Source organism: Acartia tonsa, chromosome 4, assembly GCF_053477335.1.
Source record: "Acartia tonsa isolate MP-2025a chromosome 4, ASM5347733v1, whole genome shotgun sequence".
Taxonomy (NCBI): domain Eukaryota; kingdom Metazoa; phylum Arthropoda; class Copepoda; order Calanoida; family Acartiidae; genus Acartia; species Acartia tonsa.
In genome coordinates, this window is record NC_137263.1 from 18,651,352 (window position 1) to 18,671,357 (window position 20,006).

The following is a 20,006-nucleotide window of genomic DNA, read 5'->3' on the forward strand; positions in this document are numbered from 1 at the left end:
AGATGGATTTCGTCTTATTTACTTTAGATTCAAACATTGGAACCTTGGTATGGTTTTAGGCTACATACCTGTTTTCCTGCCCACTTTCTCCCTTTAGAAAGCAAAGCAAATAGATGCTAGGGGCGCAGCTGCTAGTAAATGAATATTGTAAGCAAAAAGGAAATTTATTAACTAATGGTTGATAATGTATAAGATACAGACACATAAATTGATTGGAAACTATAATTATAATAATGCATAGGTTAATTAATAACAAATCAGGTACTCAAACTATTTTACATTTACATACATAGGGTACAACCAGGGATCTTGGGGACAATGGACGATAAATTGATGTACATTTCCAAAGATGTTAAACAAAATTACCCCTTTGTTGATTATAATTATTTGTTGAAAAGTTTAGTCATTGCTAGATTGGAAAAAAAGTCCTTAAGCGAATAAGATAACTGGATTATAAAATTTTGGATACTAGTATAACTTACAGTCAAATGTCCCATCCCTCCCTGCACTGGACTTGACAAAATTTATTTAAAGGTTTACTAGGCCAAGAAATACCTTAGTCAAATCAGAACATTTTTAATGCAACAAAATTAGATAAAATATGCCTTAGATTCCCTTGTCGTGTATATTCAATAAAAAATCTAAAGATCAAAAAACAAATAACACGATTAAATATAAATAAAATATAATAAATAAAAATGCTAATATCAAGTTATTATTTTCAATAATTAAAACAAAAAAGTTAAGGGTTTGATTAAGGTTTTAAAAAATATAATATGTATAAAACATAAAACGGGTAGAGTACATTTCGTGACAACGCCTCTTAAGGGGCGTTTAGTAGTATTTTCACAGTAGCTTTTGGTGGGTTATTTTAGGTTAGGTTAGGCTATACCATGTTAGATGATTGCCCCACAGGAATCGGCAATTGGCCCCGCAGGATTAGAGCCCCCGCTGGGGCTAGAAATAGGAGAAAAGCTACTATGAAAATACGACGAAACGCCTCTTAAGAGGCGTTGTAATAAAAGAGACTATACCCCATAAAACTAATAGTAGACTAGATTTTTTTAGAGAAAAAAGTTCGAAAATATTCAGATTTTTACAGTATTTCATAAATTTAATATCATATTTACATAGATTGTACAGAAATTAATATTTTAGGTGCATACCTACTCTATAATTATGGTAAAACTGTTTGTCCTTCCATTAGGTCACTTTGCAACAAGACTGTAACGTATTGATTATTTACCAAAAAAACATAAATTTCTGAAATTTGATTTTTCATTTAACTTCATTGTCAAAATCATTTATTTTTTTTCTACCATCTGTCAATATAATTTATATTGTTAGCTAGCATAGCTGCGCAACTTTTAGACATAATTATTCTTGTTTTGATTACTTTTTGAATATTTAAGAAATTAGTTGAATGATTATTGCTCCCACTTTGAGATGATTAATTGAAGCAGCTTATAGTGCCTAATAAAAAAGACGTCATACAATACAAATGACTAATGATAGGCCAGTATACATTATGACCAATGGGAAAATGTATACTGGCCTATCATTGGTCATTTGTATTGTATTACATCATTTTTTATTAGACCTTATAAGCTGCTTATGATTTTTTAACAATATAATTTAAAAAAAAATGATTAATGATTAATGTTTTGATTGTCCATTGTGTTTTCTTTCCTTCCTCGTTAACATTCTAAACAAATATGCAATTAAAGGTTAAAGTTAATATTTTTAAAAACTATTAATATTGGAAGAGAAATGAACTAGAAGTTCTTTTTTAACATAGCACAACCAGAAAACACCTTAGTGGCTTGCAAAAAATGTCAAATGCTTTGGTAAAATCTTAAAATTTGAAAAATACTTAAAATTATTAGTTTTATTAACCTGTTTTGATTTATTAATAAACATAAAAATTGAAATTTTCTTCGTTCACTTATTAATTAAAAAACTGTGTAAATTTATTTAGTCAACTGAGTAGACCTAGAAGTGTGAAATTCTCATTTTTTATTAAAATTTTTATTTGTATGAATAATGTAGATGTTCTAACCTGACGAATTCCTGTTTTGTTATAACACCATCATTATCATCATCCACCTCAGCTATCATCATCTAAATAAACATGTAATTGAAAAAAAAAATGGGTTATCTTCTCGTTTCAAAAATATGCAGCAAATAATAATCTGGCATCAAAACGAGAATGATGATTGGAAACATCTTACATTCAACAAGTTTTTTATATTCGTGCATTTTTTATTTTGTCAATAATGACTATTTTAGCGCATTTTCTATAAAAAAAAAATATTGGTTTTCTACCCCCCACCCCACTCTATCAATAATTTGCAAGTTTATTTAATTTGAATAATGTAAATTAAACAATTGGTCAAATAAAATTTGCCCTACTTTACCTGAATTTCTTGCTTTGTACGAGGATTTCCTAAGCTAACCATAACAGCGGAAAGTTCATCTGCACTGATAACCCTAAAAAGTAATAACTTTTATAGATGCCGCAGCGCAGCGGTCAAAAAGTAACGGCAGCTCAAAATTATTAACATCTATGAGGAGCCAGTGTTCCGCCCCTTTTTCGCTTAATTTAAAGCTGGAATGAAAGATTTTTTACTGAAGCAAGTGGCGGAGAAAAAAAAAAACAGCGACTGAAATTCGCTAGTACAAAGAATCAATATCTCATTTGAAGGAAAACAATGTTGTAAATTCATATTTATATTTTTACAACCCCTCCCCACCTCCCTCCAACTTCTTGTGTCGTCCTTGTTCACTAGACATAGAATAATAAAAGTTGAATGGTAATCTGTGCTGACTAAACTATTCTATATTTGATTATCCAGAGTAATTTAGAAAGAGAACAATACGAATTTGATTAGTCAGGTCAACATTTTCATTCTATTTGTCTATTTCTAGACTTTCCAGGATAATGGATTTACATGGATCTTTCACCAGATTATTATTATCATAACTTGATGAACAAACGGACCAATAAATGACAAGGAAATAGCAACCTAAATTGCCCAGGTTGTTCCTAGTATAGGTAGAATTTTTTTTTTGTATTATAAAAATTATACAAAACATACAAAAGTACTATTGTATAATTTTTTTAAAAAATTTTGTACAGTAAATTTTTTTTGGCAAAGTCCCCTCGTACATGTTGTATCAATTTTGTATACAATAGTACTTTTTTTTATTTATTAGTATATTTTTTTTTGTATATGTTGTACACTTTTTTATTTATTTTTGTACTAATACTATTTTCCTGATTGTATATATTGTATTATTATTTTGTACAATAGTATTAATTTCAAAAATTTGGCAGAGTCCAAACATTTTTTACTTTACTGAATATTTCAATATGTCTCGAAAGTAACAAAAATAATTAGAGTATAATTTGTGGATTTAAAAGAGTTTTTTGTTTCATGCTTATTGTATTTCTTTTTATATACAATAGTACAAAGTTTAGGAAATTTGGTTAAGTCCAAATTTTAGAACTTTGCCTAAAAATGAACATAGTATTTATAGTACACTTTTTTTGTGTGATAGTATTCATTTCAAATTTTGGACTTTGCTTAAAAATGAACATAGCGTTTATTGTATAATTTTTTTGTATAATAGTATTCATTTTAAAAATGTTTTTAAAGTTCCAATTTTGTAGACTCTAACAAAATCTTAAGAATGTATACAATCGAACAATAAAAAATATACCATAACATAAATTTAGATGAGTTCCAAAAATGAGGACGTAGGAAATATTTTGAAAAACATTTTTTGAATATCAAAAAGAAATTTTAGAATTTGACAAAAAAATTGTCTAATTCTACAATTTTGATTTTATTTATAAGTACAAAATTTTTTTTAAGTAAAAAATTTTGGGACTTAATATGTTACTTAATGAAAAAAACCATAAAAGTACTATTGTAGACAAAAATGATACAACATGTACAAGAAAAAAATAAGGGACTGTACAAAATTACAGAAAAATAATACAATAGTACTTTTGTATAATTTTCATAATACAAAAATAATTCTACCTGATATAGTTCAAATTTTTGCTGCTAGGTGTCTCTCACTTGTTAGAAAAACTTTGTTTTTTTGGGGTTTCCAATATATATATGGTTGTTTAAAAATCAAATAAGTAAATCTTATTCAAATTGGTTTCTCATTTCATTTTTTTTACTTCAGTATTTTAAAATATTTCATTTTAAATAATTACAAAATCTAAACTATAGACACCAGTATACCAAACCTAATCAATTTCAGTATAGCATGGAAAGGATCATAGCCTAGCCATGATAAGAGTTAAAACATGAGAATCTTTTCACTGAGCTTCCATTATAGAAGTAAAAGATGAGAATATCTCATGTACTCTTATCATTATGAATAGTTTAAATCATAGAAATATCTCTCTTAACTCTATGATAATTTTTGAGAAAATATAAGTTTTCTAACCCTTAAAGAACCACATTTGTACTTTTGTATGATTTTCATAATACAAAAAAAATTCTACTTTTACTATGTATTACCTGGGAAATTACTCATACTAATTTTCTAACATACAGAATCACGGCCGAAAAATGGTTTTAGTATATAATATATGTCTCTCGTACTAACAAAATTTCTCGTACCCTCGTAAGAATTCTTGCATAACGATGGTATACTATCGTAGATCCCACAAATTTTCTATACTTTAGTATAACAAAATTGATACAATTTTAGAGTAAGGCCATGTATACTATTGTAAACAAAAATGTATACTAAAAAAAGGATCCACGTATACAAAGGACCACCTGGGTGATGGCAATTTCCCCCTATCATAATATCCTGTATGTTCTACATCCATTTTCAGGATGCTCTACATATCAAGTATGTGTGTCTGTGTGTCGGTTACAATTCTGATGTATTTGGTCAGTGACATAAAAAAACACACATACTATTAATGTACTTAATAGTTTTTGGAAAGGGTTTAAGCTATAGAGAAGGAAAGTCCCTTGAACTAAATACAAAGAAAAAGTTTAATATTGGACTCATGAAATGTCAAACAAAACGAAAATGAGATAATAAATAGGAAGAGCAAGTAATCCTAATATAAAGGTAACATGATGTCAAACCACTGAACCGATATAGTTCTCCTTTACAATGGGACTTCTCAAAAAAAGGGTTTAATAACTATTTTGGGTATTAAATCCATTGAAAAATGTTATCATATATTTCTCATTCTTTATATTTTATGTTTAAAAGTTGAGTTAATGAATTGTTTCTGGAGCTAAAATATAGAGATTAATTAAATGTTAAATATAAAAGTTTTAATTTTGTCAACAAAGACCAAATTTGATAAAATTCCTTTCATTCTCATACACATTATTTTCCATTTAGTTATGTTTTTTAAACAGGGATAAATTTCACACAAAAAAACTTTGTCTTTTGAAATTACAAGATAACTGTCCTTTTGTGTACAACATTCTAACAACTAAGTCATTTTCTATTACTTTTGACAACTGGAAATCTATTTCCAGTATGGCTTCGAAACCGATTAATATCCGCTGGATTAGAACCGGTTCTTAGCCCAATACTGAAAAAGCATGTATAGCCTGACAATTTTACAAGAATGTTAAAAATATAATTAAAAATAATTCCTGATTTGTTATCCCCGTGCCTTCGGCCCCATGGGATCACAAAACTGGTTTTAATCATACAATTTTCCATTTCAATATCCACGGAAAGCTGTCTATAGTACGATGAGATAAATAACTATTCTATTACTTTTGACTGCTACTTCATAGAACTAATGGGAATCTATATTGAAATTTAAATTTGACGCTCTTTTTTAAAAAATTGGGTTTAATATTATCATTACAGTAAATACTTATATAACTGTTCTTTAATACACAGTACAACACACTCTTATTTACTATTTTTATGCAAGTTTTGTATATAGCATGTTTATATCTGTGTGTGTATGTATCTGTCTGTACCAAAGGATCTCGCTAACAGCTAACAGATATAATTCTTCTTTACATCGTAGCTTTTCCTAGTTCTTGAAGAGTTTTTTTGGGAATAGTCCCTTTTGTAACATCGCCCCATAAGGAGTGATTCGTCGTATTTTAAAAATGGCTTTTTATAGGTTATTTTAGGTTAGGTTAGGTTATATTGGGTTAGGTGATTGCCCCACAGGGTTAGGTAATTGGCCCGCAGAGTTAGAGCCTCCACAGGGGCTAGAAATAGGAGAAAAGCTACTGTGAAAAATACGAAGAATCGCCCCATAAGGTGCGATGTTACGAAAGGGACTATACTCGTTTTTTTTATTATTTTTGGGGATGGTAATACAAATTACACCCCACCCCCGAAAAAAAAGATTTACTTTTTCTTTTCAAACTAAGATTTAAAGTGGGTTGGTGGGATTTTCTACCCCCTTTACCTCAAGTGCCCCTAGAGGCCTCTATGGGTGTATTAACATGACTTTATGTATAGCATCGCGTATTACAGGCAATATTCTACTAATATTAATATAAAAATCATAATATTAAAACCAATTTGTTAGCCTGGTTATTTGGTATCTCGGAGTTAACAAAACTAGATTTAATTTTTCATTTTGATATCCGCGGAAAGCTGTCTATAGTAGGATGCTATAAATAACTATTATTACTAGAATTATCTTTCATTGAACAGTTAGGGAGTTGAATCCATTTTTATAGAAGCAGAAATATAATCTATGATTATGGTTTGGACCCTCTAAAACTGTAATCTACCCTTCCACTTTCCCCTCTCTTGGTGAAGATATCTTCAACGCCCATACGATTTTTGAAATCTAAGATTCCACTTTTGTCTCTCTTGTTGAAGATATCTTCACCAAGAGAGGCAAAAGTGGAATCTTAAATTTCAAAATTCGTATCGGCGTTGAAGATATCTTCACCAAGAGAGGGGAAAGTGGAATCTTACATTTCAAAAATCGTATCGGCGTTGAAGATATCTTCACCAAGAGAAGGGAAAGTAGAATCTTACATTTCAAAAATCGTATCGGCGTTGAAGATATCTTCAACAAGAGAGGGGAAAGTGGAAAGGTAGATTACAGTTTTAGAGGGTCCAAACCATAATCATAGATTATATTTCTGCTTCTATAAAAATTGATTCAACTCCCTAACTGTTGAACCAATCAATTTTATATTACTTTTTCTTTGTTGTGAATAAGAACTTACCCATCTTTATTTCTATCAAAAACTTTAAATGCTTCCTCAATATCATCAATATCTTGATCTTGAGATTCAGATACTTTTCTCTTCATTAATATCACAAATTCCTACAAATAAAAATAAATAATTTTACATTTATTAATGTGTAAAGAATATGTGGATAGACAGGGAAAATTCTGTCAATTTAGGTTTCTTTTATAGTTCTCATTTATTGGTAAGTACGTGCCTCCAGTAGGAGGGGAAAGGTGGATCATTATGTTAACCAGCTGAAAAAAAACACATTTTATCAATATCAGGGTAGGCGAGAATTTCTCTTATTATCCACATATTCAGTATCCATTTAATTTTTACTTTACTCGAAAATACGGTTCAAAATGTCGTCTTCATAATTAGAGAAATGTATGAAAATATTGAAATAAAAACTAAGACAGCTCATGCATATTAGAAAGATTTATTAATAAAAAAATGAATTTAAAAAATCTAAATTTAATAAACGGCTTTTTTCATAGAATCTAATGGCTTTTTATCCTAAAAATAGAAAAAAAATATAAAATTTACCAAAACAATTTTTCCCCCATATATTGCCAGAGCAACAGTATTTGCAAAACTTGTTTAAAAAATAAAACCTATGAGACACTACATTGTAAGGAGAATCATATCAGTTCTATAGACACAGACAGACACACATATAGACTTTAGACATCCTGTTACTTTTATATAAGGATAATAAATACCTGGAAGTCAACAGTACCAGATCCATCCTCATCCATTTCTCTAATCATTTCTTTCAGTTCAAACTCACTTGGATTCTGTCCCATGGATCTCAAAACTATTCCCAATTCCTAAATAAATTGTCGTTAGTTTTCAAATAAAATATAATGTACCAGTACATTCGACCATAGCCTCTAGAGGTGTGCGGAGGAGATCAGAAAAATAGCCAAAAAAAGACATCTATAAGGCATTTCTGAAAAAAGAACATTTAATTCTGAGAGGCAGTTTCCAAGATATTTAGCTTTAGACAAAAAAAACACCTTACTACTTTATATTACAGGATAATAACGCTTAAGTAAGTGCGGTTGTGACTCCCCTAAAGCCGTATGACTGAGGCTGCAAAATCACAAAAGCCAATCGCTCTTTAGTAAATTGCGCATCCTTGTTTACCAATCTAGTTATATAAATGTTATAATACGTCGCGTTGTTTATATTCGTGTCAAGGATAAAAACATCCATGATCCACAAGTTGAGAATTGTGTAGTCACAGACAAAGCCGACAGACCAAGTAAGCAACATAATAGATGTATATTCAAAAGCAGAATCTTCACAAGCAAAATCAGTGGCTTGATTTTAATAACAGCTGAGAAATTTTTTTTTCTCCATATAATGATATCTTATTTCCCTTGGCCTAACAGATTTTTTTTTATAAAAAACAATCGTGTTACAGACAACCGAACAAAAGTACAGACAGACGGATAAACAAATGAACGGATAGAAATTTTTAATTATAGAGTAGCTTTGCTTCTTACATGGGATGAATAAGTTTGTAGAAACTTTTGAATGCTTTGTTATCCTTGCTGAGCATTGTAGGGTAGGTCATACAAACTTACTTGTATGTGAATATGTGGTATTCGGCAACCGTGAGCCATGCCTATGGCACCCCTGACCGGGGTTCGGGGAAGGGCCACAGGCCCTCCCCCGAGTCCTGGGGAAGGGGTCTGCCGACCCCCTCCCTATGCCTAAAATTAATGATTGAATCTGACAAGCTTTATTATGGTTAAGCTGCATTGTTAATTCCCCCCACCCTTTCCAGGGATGGGGGATCATTATTGCCCAAACTGACTATTGTATGTGTATTATAATGCTTTTATGTTATGATTATTTATTCCTATCTGTGTAGCTATTGTTTGTTGTATATAACTTTAGTAACCCTTAGACCTGCAATAAAGGAACAACTGAATAGATGCTGTTTGTTATTTAGTGATTGATAGAGAAGCGTAGCTTCTCTATAGTAAGGTGTCCACGTCTGTCACACTGCCGTAGTCTTTTCGAACTCTGGTGTCTGCCATTTATCCTAGGCGGATACCACAACTTTTGGTGACAGCTGTGTGAGATTACGGCAAACCAAAAGTGTAGAGCAGCCGCGCAGCTGAGGCTAAGGTACTCCCAGCAGTGAAACTGGCAAAACTGACACAAGCAACCTGAATTACCCACCCTGGATAGCAAGGTCTAACTCTGCATCCGGCAGTTGTGGAAGTGAAACAGCGAAACTTGACGGAGAACCGCGAGAAGCGCCGACATCTAACGGAGAATCGAGCGCTCAAAGGGCTGAAACAGGCCTGCGGACTGGCTGAAACAGGCCAAATAAGTGCAAACGGCTGAAAATAGGCCAACATTTACTGCAAGAGATAGCAGGATCCGAACCAGCGGCGCTAGCAGGACGGGACATTCCCTGCCGCCATCAGCCGGATTCGGATAAGTGGCGCTAGCAGGACGGGACATTCCCTACCGCCGATAGGCTGAAACACGCCACATAGCTGCGAGCTGCGAGCCAACATACGAGTGTAGTGTACCAAAGCAGAGAAAACTACGTCAACTCCAAGTATCCTGAGAGGCTACAGCGCAGCCACCCAACTAGAAAAGCAGATATTATATCACATTGTAGGGATTACCACCCTAGTGTGATGGTTAAACAATAGATTTATGAGCAAGGATTGGCAAACAATTTGTTGTGTATTGTGATAAAACTAAAAATAGAACAGGCTTGGATTTGTTGTGTATTGTGATAACAACTAAAAATAGAACAGGCTTGGTAAGCAAATCTGTTATGTATTGTGATAAGGCCAAAAATAGAATCTAGATGTAATATAACAATGCCTTGATAAACAATCTAACCACCCAAGCCTCCAGCACAACAAAATACACCCCTTATTCCAGAGGAAAGGGAGGGGCCCACTCTCCATTGAAGAAAATACAATCAAGGTGACCTAACAATAAAGCCTAGGATTAAGGAGAAAGGGCACCATTACCTCATCACACAGTTACCTCAAACCCACAGCACTCCCCCCTTCCTCACAGGGGGAACGGACGGATTTACCCCGTCCCCTCACGCGCTTCCCCCCTCCTACCCACACTTGACTAAGTCCGCCCACGGTGTGGAGCTAGCGACCGGGAAAACAGAGCGCCATTTACGGGTCGCGCAACGGAGTTCGGGAAATATCATAAAATTCAACGGACAAAGCGGACCAATGAGAGAGCGAGTTGAGGGATAAGTGCGCGTTTTACCTGTGTGCGCGGATTTGACGGTGCGTAAGCGCGCTGCAAGGAAAGGAGATTTCACGCACACACACACACACAGGAGCGGAGCTACTCCATAGCATCTAACAGAGGTATTTTTGGAAAATAAAGCATTACAAGCTTCTCCCTCCTATCTATAGTGTGATAAAGGAAAACCCAATCAGTTCCTGACAGCAGTTCAGACCCTCAACAGCTATCTACCCCTACCAGCCTACTCTACAACCTCAGAATAAAACTAGTGATAAGTACAGCTAAGTTATATCTTTGTAACTAAACTACCAACCTAGTGATAAAACAGTGTTGGCTGTTAGGCTAGAAAGCCTCAAGTGACAAACCATTTATAATATTGCCTTATAACTTTGTGTCCCGCCGTTGAACCGTTGACCCGATGGAGCAGCCGCAAGCGCCAGGAGGCGACCAAGCCCAAGGATGGCTCCAGGATGACCCCCAGCCGGCTCCAGCCGAGTACCGCAAGCTGATGCTGAGTAACCTGCCGGAGTATAGAGGACCGCCCAAGCAATCCTGGAGTTCCCACATCCGCAGACTCGAGATGTCATGGGCGGCTTACCGCGTGCCGCCCCATGACACCCTCAACCGCCGCAACGCCCTTTTACTGTCACTGGTAGGGCAAGCGGCGGAAATGGCTTCTCATCTGTTTGGCGAGGCAGGCCAAGCCTTGACATACGAACAAGTCAAGGCCGAGTGTGAAATGTTATTTCGTCCCGCCTTTGAATCCCAGACTTTGAAGCAAGCCTTCAGGGATTACAGGCAACACTCGACAGAACTCAACCACCTGGGGCCGGAGTTTGTGCAACCCAACAACATCGCCGAGCCAGAAGTTCTGAGGCCCCAGCCTTTTAGCCTAAACATGATGGAGCCTGCTCGGCCGAGCCTACCCAGCAAGAATGGAGGGGCGCTACCCAGCGTCACTGAGACGGTGTATGGGAAGGCCCTGGCGGCCGTTGAACGAGAGAGGCAGGAGGCGCTAGCCAGCGCATCAGAGTCGATGTATGGGGCGCCACCCGGCGCCGCCACCTGCGATGACTGGGGGGTGCTATCCAGCGCCTCCAACCTGGTGCCTGGGGCGACAACCGTCGCCGCCACCGAGATACCTGGATCCTGGAACGAGCCAGCCTCCAACCTGGTGCCTGGGGCGACAACCGTCGCCGCCACCGAGATACCTGGATCCTGGAACGAGCCAGCAGTCCCAGAGGAAGGGGTGACACCTGTCACCCCCAGTCAGCCAGCGCCACCAGCCTGTAGGGAGAGCCCAACTATACACCATCCAGCGCCCCCTGCCAGCCGAAGGAACCCAGCTGCCCAGCACTTCCAGTCGAGCCAGGATAAGTTAAATTTAACAAATGTGTTGTATCCAAACTATTGTAAAACCCCAACCTTGCCTGTGCCCCCTGCACCAGAGGCTGGGGAGATTGAAATTTGGGGATATAAGGACTTGCCTGTGCCACATGCACCTGAGTTCCTAGGGCAGGGGAGGGACGTGAGTCAGGGCGAGCCTGTGCCACACGCACTTCAGCCCCATGCCACTGGGCATGCCATGGACAAGGGAAGGGACCCCTTGGGGCTAGGGGAGCCGACACCCAGGCAAGCGCCAGTCGCCTGCCAGTCTGTCATTGGGGAGGGTATTGGGGTGCCCCGGACACACAAAGATAACGCTCAATGGAAATTTGTATCTAGCCAGGAGCAGCCCAGCCGTGTCCAGCCCCGAGAAGCAGCCGTGACCCGAGCCGAAGATCCCCAGCCGCGTGCGCGAGGTAGATGGCTGTCTGGTAGCTTCTCACACTGGTGGATGGTCCTGTGGGGACTACTGCTGGCAGCCGTGTGGCCTACAACCAGCTACGTCCTGGTGGGATGGGACTGCGCCAACCCCACCCACGTCACAGCCTACAATAAAGAAAAGATGTGTAGCACGGAACCGCTACACCAGGAGGTGCCCCTGGGCCATGAAGTACACGTCCTGCAACAAGTCAAGATTAGGGAAACAGCAGGATACAGTTGTCAGCTCACTGTGTCCCAGTGGACATTCAGGTGTGGGGTATGGGGTCACCTCAAGGTGACCTCGGTCCCCACCCTCATGAGGCCAACCAAGATCGATCCAGAAACGTGCCGAGACCTGGCCAGGAACCGAGTCTACACGCTGCCAGGCAAGACCCAGCCACTGACGTTCCAGCTGAACCATCCCCTGTTCTTCACCCTCGATATGGTGGGCGCCCTTGTCAACAGCCCCGAGGGGGTGGGTTGTGAAGGGGAGGACGTCCACTTCGAGGGCCAGCTGTACCGCAATGAATTAGTGCTCCAGGAACGACGGCTGCTGGTCAAGGAAGAGACCTACGTAGTAGAGGATGGACGGGTGGAGTCCCAATCTGACCACCTGGCCTTAGAATGTCCCCATTCTGAGCTGTCTTGCATCACTGGGGAAGCAACCTACGTGTGGGACCACCTGGGGAGAGATTGCCCCTTGAGGCTGATCCGCAGCCTCCAGCCTAGCCTAGTGATGGATGCGTTCCTGGTTGACCATCAAGCCCAGTTTTTCATCAACATGACCAACCCCACCTCAATAGTGAACTGCGACTTTGAGGCCCATGCCACCAACCACCCAGCATTGTTCGTGGCAGCTGACCCGGCCGCGGCAGCGCTGCCCAGAGTATCGGCCAGGGATGTGGATGTCCCCCTGCAGGCCCAGATACATGCAGGTTACATTGGATTCACCCTGGAGACACGCATGAAAAGCACAGCGGCAGAAGAAGTAGCGGCCAACTGCTGGAAGCTCCAGCAACTAGACCCGGCCCACCCGGTGCGTGTCCAGGGGAGCACGTTCTCTGTACTGAGGGGAGATGTCCTGCTCCAGCTTACCTGCCAACGCAACAAATACGTTGTCCGTGAAAGCAAGGAATGTTGGGACAAAGTACCAGTGGAACCCACAGGATTTGTAGACGCCGTGACACGGGTGTATAGCGGCCACGCCACCAAGATTCCCTGCTCCTCCACCTACCCCCTGACTGTGCACGCGGAGGAAGGCTGGATAGAACTAACCCCCGCACCTAAGAAGAGGCCACCCCCGCTGGATACGCCCAAGCAGCTGCTGACAGAACCCTTGGATGACTTTAGTTCAGGAGGCTTGTATTCACAGGCTGAATTGAACGACTGGCAGCAGCTGCTAGCATTCCCAGCCTATAAAAGCGCCATGCTGACCGGCCTGTCCTATGGCTCGTGCGTTCAGCAAGGTAGCTGTTCGGCCACTGGAGACCATGGGATCGTGTCCTACAATATCGACCGACTGGCAGAGGAAGGAGAGGCCGCCCTGGATGTCTGGGCTGGGTTCAGACAAGCTATTCACGAGTGGGGAGATGGCGCAGCCATACTGTGCTTACTGTTGTTGATCCTCAAACTGCTGGGGGATCTGACCATTATTTCCCTGGCAGCCGCACAAGGAGGTGTACGGGCCGCCATGAATGCGATGTCACAAGTGTTCCTGTACCATCCAACCTTGTACAGGAAGGCCTTGGCCAGAGCCCGGCTCACCCATGCCAAGTCCCGGGACTTTTCAGTAGACTGGGATGCCATTCCCATTGGCCGGGAAGCCGCCGAGGAAATGGTGTCCATGCAATCGACCGATAGCGGGCATGACCGCCCAGGCAGGCCTGGACCGCCCTCTGGAAGACCCCGCGGCCCCTCGGGAGGCCAGGCTGCCGCTCAGACGGTCAACTTGGCAGCCAGTGCCCCAGCCGCTGCCAACAACAACCAGAATGCCCCGCTGCTGACCGGCCCCGCAGCGGCTGTGCCCCACGCCAACCTGACACCTGCCGGCGCCGAGCTACGTGTCCAACCAAAGCCAGCCTCTACCTTCTATCCCACGTTGGGAACCCATCAGCCCTGAAAAACTCACCACTAGGATTCCATTGAATCATTATCATTTGTATATATCTTAGCCCTAAGGAGCGGGCCGAAGGCCTCAACCACTGTCGGAAGTCTGGTAGGGAAACCCTCTCCCAGCCTTCCGAGGGGAGAGTTGTGGTATTCGGCAACCGTGAGCCATGCCTATGGCACCCCTGACCGGGGTTCGGGGAAGGGCCACAGGCCCTCCCCCGAGTCCTGGGGAAGGGGTCTGCCGACCCCCTCCCTATGCCTAAAATTAATGATTGAATCTGACAAGCTTTATTATGGTTAAGCTGCATTGTTAATTCCCCCCACCCTTTCCAGGGATGGGGGATCATTATTGCCCAAACTGACTATTGTATGTGTATTATAATGCTTTTATGTTATGATTATTTATTCCTATCTGTGTAGCTATTGTTTGTTGTATATAACTTTAGTAACCCTTAGACCTGCAATAAAGGAACAACTGAATAGATGCTGTTTGTTATTTAGTGATTGATAGAGAAGCGTAGCTTCTCTATAGTAAGGTGTCCACGTCTGTCACACTGCCATAGTCTTTTCGAACTCTGGTGTCTGCCATTTATCCTAGGCGGATACCACAAATATATTGACCAGGTAAAATTTGTCGTCAATTTAGCTCGCTAATATGGTTCTAATTCATTGGTCAGTTCGTTTATCCAGTAAGAAGTGAGGAGATGGATTAAAAGGAGTGGATGCGGGGAATCATTATTTTAGCCAGCTGCAAGTTTCACTTTATTAGATTACATGATAGTCTGGTGTAAGATCCAAGTAATAATAGATCCATTTCTATCTATTATTTATCTTTTAACAAATCATTGCTTTTGTTGGACATAATCGTACTTGTTTAATATTTTATTTCTCATGTTTTGTGATAACTCCTCCTGTTGTTATCTTTGTTGTTTTCTCATCAAGAGTATTGTTGTATGTTGTAATCAAAGAATATTAAACTTTTCTTCTTGGTAAACATAAACAATTATACAAAAGTATTCTTCGTGTATCTAAACAATATATATTGTATTTCACCCCTAACAATGCAGGGTGTAGAATACACATGGATATTATGACAGGGAAAAAATGTCATCAATCTAGGTTGTTATCCTTATGTCATTTATTGGTCACTTCTCGTACCCAGTAGGGGGGGATGGGATGGGATAAAAGGCGCAGAAGGAGGGAATCGTTATTTTAACCAATGAAAATCTGGTGTAACATCTAGGTAATAATATATCCGGTTATAATATAGTAAACCAATGACTTCGCCGATAACACAGTTAAGTATAACTTTTAATAATACTTCTGGGGGAGGTTGATAACAACGTAGGACCAGACATTTATAGTAGGTTTCAAGGAACTAACATCCCAATTATTGCAGACAACCAACAATTTGATAGTAAAGAGGAGCAAAACAATATTCTTCAAATACTACAAGGGGTAATATGCCTTCCAAATCGATATATTATTACTTGGATGTTGTACCAGATTTTCATGAACTCTGTTAAAGTGATTACCGCAGCTGGGTAATATAACAATTCCCCACATCCACACATTTTACACTTCACCTTCCCTCCCTTCCTAACGGATGAACAAACTGACCAATAAATGAGGCTCATATTAGCAACATAAATTGACGACAAATTGTCCCCTGTCAATACATCCACGTATATACTATTTCCATACTCTTCTAATAAGATGTTAAAAAAATATCATAAATCCAGAATTTAATGCTAAACTCAGTGATGCTGAGGGCATAAATTTTGTTGATTTATATGTGCCACAATTTTGTCTTACTTAAATGGATATATCATTACTTGGATCTTACATCAGATTTTCATGTTCTCTAATAAAGTGAAACACGCAGCGGGCTAAAATAACTATTTACTCTTTCCACAATCTATACCCTTTCTCCTTCGACTGGATGAAAGAACTGACCAATAAATGACAAGGGAAATAGCAACCTAAATTGGCGAAAATTCCCCCCCTGTCATACATAATATTAAACAGTATTAATAATATTTTTTAATAAAACATAATATTTAGGATAACTGTAGACTGCTAATGATAAGAAATCTTGTTTTTGTACATCTCTGAATTAAAACTAGTTTATTGATTACTTTGTCAAAAGCCCCTTAGACAACCAACTCCTTAACTGCATGACCTTTGTCTGGAGGTCCTAACTCTGGATGTTTGGGGGCAAAGCACTCCCCCACTCTTACTATTTATGCTAAGCACCTGACATAGCAGCAGTAGGACCAAGATTCGAACCTATCACCTTTCCCGCAACGACCAGACCTACGTGTTATGCCACAGTCATGGGTTTAAAAACTTAGGCAATAAAATAATCAACAATTTAATTTTTATTCAAGAAAGGCAAAACCCACCCTGTTAGATTTTTATTAAATTATCATATTGATATAATGGGTACACCGACAAACCTCCTACTGCGACAAACGTCCTAAACCTTATAATGCGAAAAACATCCTAATGAGACAAACCTCCTAAAGGGACAAATGTCCTAATTTGACATCTCTTTAGTAAAACGTCCTAAAAAGAGGAAGATTTAATTTTTTTATAAAAAATTAGGAGGTTTTACTTAAGAGATGTTGCATTAGGACGTTTGTCGTTTAGGAGGTTTGTCGCATTAGGACGTTTGTTGCAGTAGGACGTTTGTCGGTGTACCATATAATGTCAACAATGACCTTTTGATTATAAAATTCAATTGATTATATGAAACTAATGTTTTAGTATTACATATTTACATACAACTAAGAAGATTTTGTTTAGATTATAGTTGCTACAAGTATATGAATTCATTAGATAGTTTCATCTAACCTCTGAATGGCGGATTTACATTTTACGTCCTCTGTATAAATGGATGTAGATTATACGTGGATATTATGACAAGGGAAAAATTGTTGTCAATTTAGCTTACTAACATGGAACTCGTTAATTGGAAAGTTCGTATATCCAGTAGCAGGTGAGGGGATAGGGTGAAGAGGGTAGGAGGGAGGTGTTAATGTTATTTATCCCGCTGCAAATTTCACTTTATTGGAGAACATAAAAATCTGGTATAAGATAAAAGTAATAATACATCCATTTCTGTACATAGAAACAAGGACGATTGCATCCAACAGAATCTAAGCTGTTTTAAATAATAAGCAAAATTAACATCCAAATATTGATAATTATCAAGGACTAGTTCAAGCCTCTGGAGAAGGCGGGGGAGTTCAGGAAAATAGTCTAAAGCCAGCTCTAGTCTACCTTGTCGGACCAAAAACTTCTGAGATCTTTAGCTTCAGACAAAAAACCTTACTACTTTATACTATAGTGTTTATATTTATTTGCAGTATTTTAAAAAGTCCATGTTCTTTTAACTCTCTAATGTAGATATATACTATATGATACATAAATGGATATAGAATGCATGGATACTGTGACAGGAGATTTTTTCGTAAATTTATCTTCCTAATTCAGTCAAATATTGGTCGATATGTTCCTCCGTGGTCAAGGGATGGGATAGGGTAAAGTTATAAGAAAGGGGGGGGGGGGCTGACGGTATCGTTATATTAGCCAGCTTGGAGAAACATTTCATCAGGGTATACGAGAATCTCTCACAATATCCACGTATTCAACATCCATTGATACATATTTGTATTTGCACAGTTGTTCTAGAATATAATGTCCACAAAAAGACTGCAACATATATCATGTATATTGTATAATGTATGTATGTGTATGATAATGTACAAGCCTAGCATGATAATAACTTTCAATGGGTTTTGCTACACATTTATAAGACAATTTTTTTAAAAAGTGGCTCACTATGACAATGGATATATTATTACTTAGATCCTTCATCAGATTTTCATGCTCTCTAACAAAGGTAAACACACAACAGTATCCCCCATTTTACCTAATATTCCCCCACCCCCCACACTCAAGGTAAACAAACTGACAAATAAACGAGTTCTATGTTAGCAAATTGACTAAAAATTTTCCCCTGTCATAATTTCCACGTATATTATACATCCATTGCTACAACTAAAGATTGTCTAAATAATAGTTCTACTTGAACAGTTGCGGATAGTTGATTCAATGGCAGTTGCGGTTTTGCCAAAGTTGTGTGGGTTGACGAAGATGAACGCGGCTAGAGATGCTGCAGCAGAGTCCTTACTTAATTATAAACTAACGACTACGCCCCTAGTGGTCTCTAGCGGCTTTTTAAAAAAATCTATCAAGATCAAATGGTTACAAACGTTATCTTAACGTCCGCTAGGAGGCACTTGTTAGCTTTTTTTCTCGATTTTTTGCGTATCCGTTCAGCATTTAGCGAGATTCTTCGGTACACAAAGACAGGCAGTTAGATCTACCAATTGTAAGGAGTTCTTACCTCCTTGGTAATGGCTTGATCCCCATCCACATCAAAAAGATTAAATATTGTCCTCCATTCATCAAGTTCATCGAGCTCATCAAGCTCGTCGTCTTCACTAACATCTATATAAAGATTGAGATCCAATAATCATAAAAAAAACATTTAAATGTTACATAGTAATAAAAGAGAGAGTGTTTGAACAAAATCACAAATCTCAACTATTTTAATTATCGTTGATTAACGGCCAGTCGAAAATACTGTAGTTTGTGTAGTTGAACAATTATTGAGGGCTCTACTTTTTAAGATGATGCTGAAGACCTATTCACTTATTCTTCTCATAAATCACAAAACCTTAAAAAATAAGGCTTATTTCTTTGAAGATTGACCAACAGACTAACAAAGCAATATACAATGCGCATATGTCATAGGAATCTCCAATTAAGATTTGAGCTGTTTATCTTCAATATCAGCCGAGAAAATCAAATAACCCCAAAAGCGTTACAAACTGGCAGGCGGACAGACAAAGTAAATTTTAGAGTAGCTTCGCTCCTAACAATTTACTGTCTTCCGATTGGCTGATGGACTTTTCCAAAAAAAACATTAGGTTGGTGAAAAGTTGATTGAGAAATTGACAGTATTCAAATTACAGATATGTCATCATGTTTACCTTTATTTTGTTGTTGTTTAGAATTGTTATTGTCTAATTGAATTTCTTCATCTGATGATTCACTACCACATTCTGTAATTTCATTAGTAGTTAAGAGTAGTCAAATATTTCAAAAGCAAAGCCTAATAGGATTATAATATGTCAACATTAGAATCATTATAAACTTAACCAAAATTTACATTGGATTTTTTTTCTTATCCTCTCTATACATGATCCAAGGACGTCCAAGCTTATTTTTAAGGGGGTAAAAATCTCAACGGGATGGGGGCTTAAAATTTATTTGAGTGGGGGTGAAATGTTGCGAGAAAATGATTCCCGCTCTCTGAAAAAAGAATTTTAATGTTAGTAAATAAATACACCCCAACCATTTTTTACAGAGGCATTTTTTCTGAAAGGGGTAATTAGCCCCCTCAAAATTTAAGGGGGGGGGGTACCTGTACTATTATCTGTATGTATGATGTGTACTTGTATCTCCTCACAATCCTCATCCCCCATCCTGGAGATCTGAAAATATTGGTTGCAAAGTTTGAACACTGCTAGTTTGTACATTCCAATGTACAAT

At 38.2% G+C, this 20,006-nt stretch overlaps 2 protein-coding genes across 2 annotated transcripts in view; one reads left to right on the forward strand and one right to left on the reverse strand.

The window, feature by feature from the left end:
* LOC145318024 (alanine--glyoxylate aminotransferase 2, mitochondrial) overlaps window positions 1-20,006 on the forward strand; it is a 125,281-nt gene that overhangs the window by 46,280 nt on the left and 58,995 nt on the right. The gene's annotated exons all lie outside the window — the stretch shown is intronic.
* LOC145316334 (neo-calmodulin-like) lies at window positions 1,642-19,994 on the reverse strand. Its single transcript, XM_080156774.1, has 8 exons — window positions 19,879-19,994; window positions 19,445-19,516; window positions 18,796-18,899; window positions 7,940-8,047; window positions 7,212-7,312; window positions 2,418-2,490; window positions 2,060-2,121; window positions 1,642-1,705 (listed from the first exon to the last, which is right to left on the reverse strand). The coding sequence occupies exons 1-8, from the start codon at window positions 19,991-19,993 to the stop codon at window positions 1,657-1,659; spliced, it is 684 nt and encodes a 227-aa protein (XP_080012900.1). The 5' UTR covers window position 19,994; the 3' UTR covers window positions 1,642-1,656.

What these genes read in the sequence shown, in the direction of transcription:
- LOC145316334 (XM_080156774.1), bottom strand. Translation starts at nt 19,993, where the DNA reads ATGTACAAACTAGCAGTGTTCAAACTTTGCAACCAATATTTTCAGATC. An exon ending in TTTGATAGAAATAAAGATGG is followed by an intron (nt 2,491 to 7,211) that starts GTAAGTTCTTAT and finishes ATTACTTTTTAG; the next exon opens with GGTTATCAGTGCAGATGAAC. An exon ending in ACAAAACAGGAATTCGTCAG is followed by an intron (nt 1,706 to 2,059) that starts GTTAGAACATCT and finishes ATATTTGTTTAG; the next exon opens with AATGTTAACGAGGAAGGAAA.